This window comes from Macrosteles quadrilineatus, unplaced genomic scaffold (assembly GCF_028750875.1).
Source record: "Macrosteles quadrilineatus isolate MER2022 unplaced genomic scaffold, UCM_ALF_1.0 Scaffold_267__1_contigs__length_128125, whole genome shotgun sequence".
NCBI lineage: Eukaryota > Metazoa > Arthropoda > Insecta > Hemiptera > Cicadellidae > Macrosteles > Macrosteles quadrilineatus.
The window spans coordinates 112,676-117,871 of NW_026542860.1; the positions used below are offsets into that span (position 1 = coordinate 112,676).

The 5,196-nt window shown below is 34.2% G+C and overlaps 1 protein-coding gene across 1 annotated transcript; it reads right to left on the reverse strand.

Annotated features, from left to right (window-relative positions):
* Positions 1–1,471: 1,471 nt before the first annotated feature.
* On the reverse strand, positions 1,472–4,170 carry LOC128982410 (60S ribosomal protein L39-like). The gene is made up of 3 exons (XM_054401369.1): positions 4,060–4,170; positions 3,650–3,753; positions 1,472–1,600 (listed from the first exon to the last, which is right to left on the reverse strand). Exons 1-3 carry the CDS (start codon positions 4,168–4,170, stop codon positions 1,552–1,554), a joined length of 264 nt encoding a protein of 87 aa, XP_054257344.1. The 3' UTR covers positions 1,472–1,551.
* Between the last annotated feature and the right edge of the window lie 1,026 nt (positions 4,171–5,196).

A 5,196-nucleotide genomic window follows, 5' to 3' on the forward strand; every position in this document is an offset into this window, starting at 1 on the left:
TTCCTTTCACAAATATGGTCATCCTAGCTACATCCAATTTTTGAAATTTCTTCCACAAATTGAAAGCTGGAAATGAAATACCACTCTATAATAAATTAGCCTAATACAGTGTGTAAATTAAGTATTGAAACAAATCTGCATTTTTTAAACCGATATAGATAGAAATATTCTGTTTGTGGCAATAATCGATAACAAAGGTTCCACAATTTTTTACATAAAAATATTTTTTTACCCACCTAACAGGGTAGGGGGTAAGGGGTGACATTTTTTTTTCAAATAGTAACCCCTTTTGAGTGAACCCTCATTTTGAAGTATTTGTTAAAAGAAAAACAATGTCGTAAATCCGGGGTGAGATAGCTACCTCGGTTGCGTCATTATTTTTCTTTTAACGAACACTTCAAAATGAGGGGTCACTCAAAAGGGGTTACCATTTGAAAAAAAAATAAGTCACCCCCTACCCTGTTAGAGGGGGGTTGAAAAATATTATTGATGTAAAAAAAAACTGAATATTTCTATCTGTCAGTTTTTAAAATACATATTTCTTTCCATTATTTGTGAAATTGGTGCTTTTTCACATACAGTAAGTCAAATTTTGGAGTACCTGCTATTTTGGCTAGGGGTGAGATATTCACCTTGGATTTGCGTCATTGTGTTTCTTTTGACAAACCCTTTAAAATGAGGAGTCACTCAATAGGGGTTGCTATTTCAAAAAAATGTTTCACCCCTACCATGTTAGGGGGGTAAAAAAATATTTTCGATGTAAATATTGTGGAACCTTTGTTAACAATTATTGCCACAAACAGAATATTTCTATCTATTCCGGTTTTAAAAATACAGATTTGTTTCAATACTTAATTTACATACTGTATAATTCTGTATTCAGTTCAAGTCCTGATTAAAAACCAATCTCTTTTCACAACTGATCAACCAATATTGAGCAAAAATATTAGACAATTTTCACATTATTTTGGTATTTTATATACTTTTAAGCCCCCAAAGACAGGTGCTTGTAAATAACACATTCACTGTGTACCTATATACAGTCAAATCTCATAGCTTGGACACCTCAGTGTGCATCGTTTTTCTTTGTATGAAATAAGTATAAAATTGGGTTGCAATACAACATTGAGAGAGGTTACTTTCCCAAAAGGTAACCGTTTACAATTATTTGCTGTGACAGCATTTTAGACAATTATTGGTGTGCTTTAAATAGTACGCATTACTTAAGTATTGAACTAAATTAATTTACTCCAAAAGTAGGCCTACTTTAAAAAGTTTACGAAAACAACATTACAATATTCATCATACTACACTTGTAATGAAACAAACAAGTACAAAATGTATACTAAAGTAAATTGAAATTCACCCAATAAGAATCTTGTACCTTCCAAATTCCTAATCACATGATTACACAGAATAAACGAAGCCCATTTAATTAGGGAAATGAAAAACCAACTAATTAGATGGAAATTAGCAGTGTTTATTTGTTAAACAATAAAACATGTCGATGAAGATGGAACATAAACGTTGCAGTTTCCAGGATGTAAGTGTTTACAGTTTGAGCTTGGTACGTCTCCAGTGTCTCCTCTTGGCATTGTACCTGTAATAAAAAAACATATAATAGAAATACCTTAATTTTCTTAGTTATCCAGGGTTTACCTTATTGAATTAACCAGTAAAACACCTAATAACCACATTACATCAAGTAACTTGGGTTAATAAAAACCGTAAAAAATTTAATTAGTTAGACATTGGGAACTGGGAGCTGTTTGTTGTGGTATGGTTAGTTGGCTTGGCTATAGACATCCCAGAAACAAAAGAACCCTGGGCCATTTCGAGAGGCGCAGGTTTGAAGGGCACGCCACACCTACCAGCACGAACCACGTGATCTTTTTGTTTCTGCGCAGGTTGTTTTGATCTTGGGATGTCTATAACAGTGTTAATTGAGCCGGTAGTCTCTCATATCTTATCTTGTGATAGCTTGGAAAACAATAATTGTTAATTATTTTACGAAATAGATTTTGTGTAATCAGTAACAGGTCTTTATGAACTGAAACAAGCTTTAAATAAGCTAACTCATATGTGCTTGCCCAGCTTTTATTTTGGTTAGGTAATTGCCCAAGAGGTGAAATTGTTGTAATTTTATTAACCTTTAATAGCATTTTATATTGAATACGAACATGATAACAATTTATGTCACAAAGGCATTAAAGTGCCAAAAGTAACATCTCTGCCGCAGAAAAACCTGCACATTAGGCAAATATCTATTTTGATTGGATTTTCACTTGAACTCAAGTCCTCGAATATCTTATATTTATTACATAAGTTATTTAAATAGTATTAGCAAATAGCAAAGCAATAGCTTAGCTGAGTAAGAAAAAATAAATTTGATCAAAATACAGTTTATAAACAAGCAAACTAACAACAACTAATTAATTTGGTGAGCACTTTTTCGTCTTAAAACACCACGTGATTTCGTAACTATCGTTAATCGTTAGTTACTCTATCGATTCACGACATCATCTACTATCGATGCGATAGTACTTGTCGTTTGTCACAGATCCTGTAAGAGGCTTATTGTGATTTATAGTTCTATGATTATGATATGGACGAAATGAGCACATTCTATTATAAAATTAAACTGTCATAATCTAACCTTATTAACGAAACTTGCTGATGATGAATAAATCGAATTAAGGCTTAGCCTACTACCATTGACTATTGGATACAGAAGTAGACGTCCCATCTATATGGACCAGCTGTAGCCAATTTTTTGTTAAAAAAGAACGTAGTTATGTGAGCCAGTCAAAATCGTTTAAACAAACAAAATCTTATCCAACAAATAACACTACCGTCACTAAAGCTTTGTTCACACAGGGCGAGTTTACTACATACAAGTAAGAAGCCGGCGAGTGTGCTTGTATGTATTCGTCCACACAAAGTTTTTTCATTCACTTAACAGCTGGCTTCTAGACCGCTTGGTGACAGTTAAATGTTTATACTGTGGAATCTTGCTGGTTGTGTTGGTGTTTATGTGTGTATTAAAAATAATGTGGACTGTGATAACATTTGTTGTTACCAAAAGCCTTGTGGAACATCAAGGATAAGAACTATACATTTTACATACAAATCGTTGAGAGATATGTTGTTCCCTCATCTCATCAACTCATTTTAATAACTTTTGAGCGCTACAACTCTCACTGGAACAAATCCTCGGACATCTCCGAATAACGTACACAAGGCAAGCAACTGTGTTCACACTGGGCTACCGGTTATTTACACGCTAGCTCGCTGAAAAGCTGAGAAGGCGTGTTAGTTGCCGACAGTCAACTCTTTCCACAGCTTTCTTAAAAGCAGCCTTTAAGGGGGTACCGTTCACTTTGAACTAGTTAAGAGATGCATTTAGTTTGTTAACTCGCTTCATGTGAACAAGGTTTTAGTTGTCAATAATTTAGACTAGGTCCAAATGTATAAACAACTATTTTGTTTATTTCACACAAGTTTTTCTAGGCCGTGAGATCTGCCTGCGTGTGAATTTTTTAACAGTCAACACCATAGAAACACTTAAAAGACTTCTATCTAGTGTTTTTATCATAAGACAAGAGCAAAAATGACATTCAGCGATTTTACTTAAAATAAAAAAAAATACCTGATGGTGTTGCCTGTCCTCATCCTAACCCAATGGGGGATGGGTCTGTTCTGTTTAAGCTTCTTGGCAAGCTTCTGCTTAATCTTGAATGTTTTGTGAGCCGACTGAAATCAAGAAAAACCAGGTTAAAAAGGGAATATCATAGTAACGGAATCAAAGAGATTGATAATACAAGTCTCTCCGCAGAAGATCCCAGTTGTTATTTTGCAAAGCAACATAACTGCTTTATTAATATCAATCTTGTCTGGTTCCATAGGCGGTTTCAGAGTACAAATTGCAATTACACATAATCTGTAGGCCTTAACCCCCTTCTTGGTGAAGCGGAGACACCAGAGGTCAAATAAGGGACCATGGTTAAATATTCACAGTAACTTATTTAATGTGAAACGATTTACAGTGTTTTAATTTACAATAATTGCTACACCCAGAATCAAAGATATACACAACTCATGGATCTCTGGAGTATGGGCCGCACAGTCTAGCTCCCCCACTCCCGACTGGCAGAAGCCGTCGCAGCCCATACATTCACCATTATAAAACGCACCTTCTTAGATGCTGCTCGGTTTAAATGTAGAGAGATAAAATATTAATAAGTATGTTAAAGTCTTTTTACTATTGAAAGCTTTATGTATGTTTTGTTTTGTGCAAAAAATAACTTATTTGATCTCTTTTAAACCACACATTTAACTACATTTGAGTTTAGATTTTTTTAGACAACTGCTGATATTGCTTGTTCCAAATTATCCGTGGTACATTAATAAGTAATGGCAAGGAATGGATAGAAAATACAATATGTGTACACAATTTCAAACCCATCAATTGTAGGCTATCAGTAAAATCCTATCAATATTTGTATATTTTTTAACCCAAATATGAGTGTAGCATGAGTGGCGCGATCTTGTAGTCTCTTCTTGTTGGTGACTAAGGCCGATATGTTCCTTAGACACAGCTGTTAATTAATAGCCCAGCTGTGGAATCTGAACCACATTTCCCCTTGTAATTAACAAATTGATCTAATTATCAGGATAGTACTGTGGATAGTCGTAATACTAACTAGTGTGGATCATTAAACTAAAACATATTACACATTAAACATTTCTGACGCATATGCGATACTTTTAATTTTGCTTTTTTGTGACCTATTTTGTAAGATACATTCTCATTACACAGTGAAAGAAAAAAGGTATCGTGTTTACGTCAAACATAATTAGCCTAGTAATAATTCTATTCAGAACGGTTTAATGCGTGATATGTTTTCGTTTAGTGATGGGTATGAAATTACAAATTCTGTATTGTATTTTCTGTCCTTTCTTTGCCATTAGGCCTACTGATTATTTTACCATTACAATTTGGAACTAGCGGTATCATCAGTATTGTCTAAAACATCTCAAATCAATTTTAGTGAATGTGTAGTTTAAAGAGTTCAAATTGGTTATTTCTTCAAAAAATAAAACATATATGGTGAGTGTATGGGTGCGGCGGAACTAGACCGAAAACAGCGCCCGCAGTGCCATTGAGAGCGCAATCCAGTAGTTCTTTACACTATT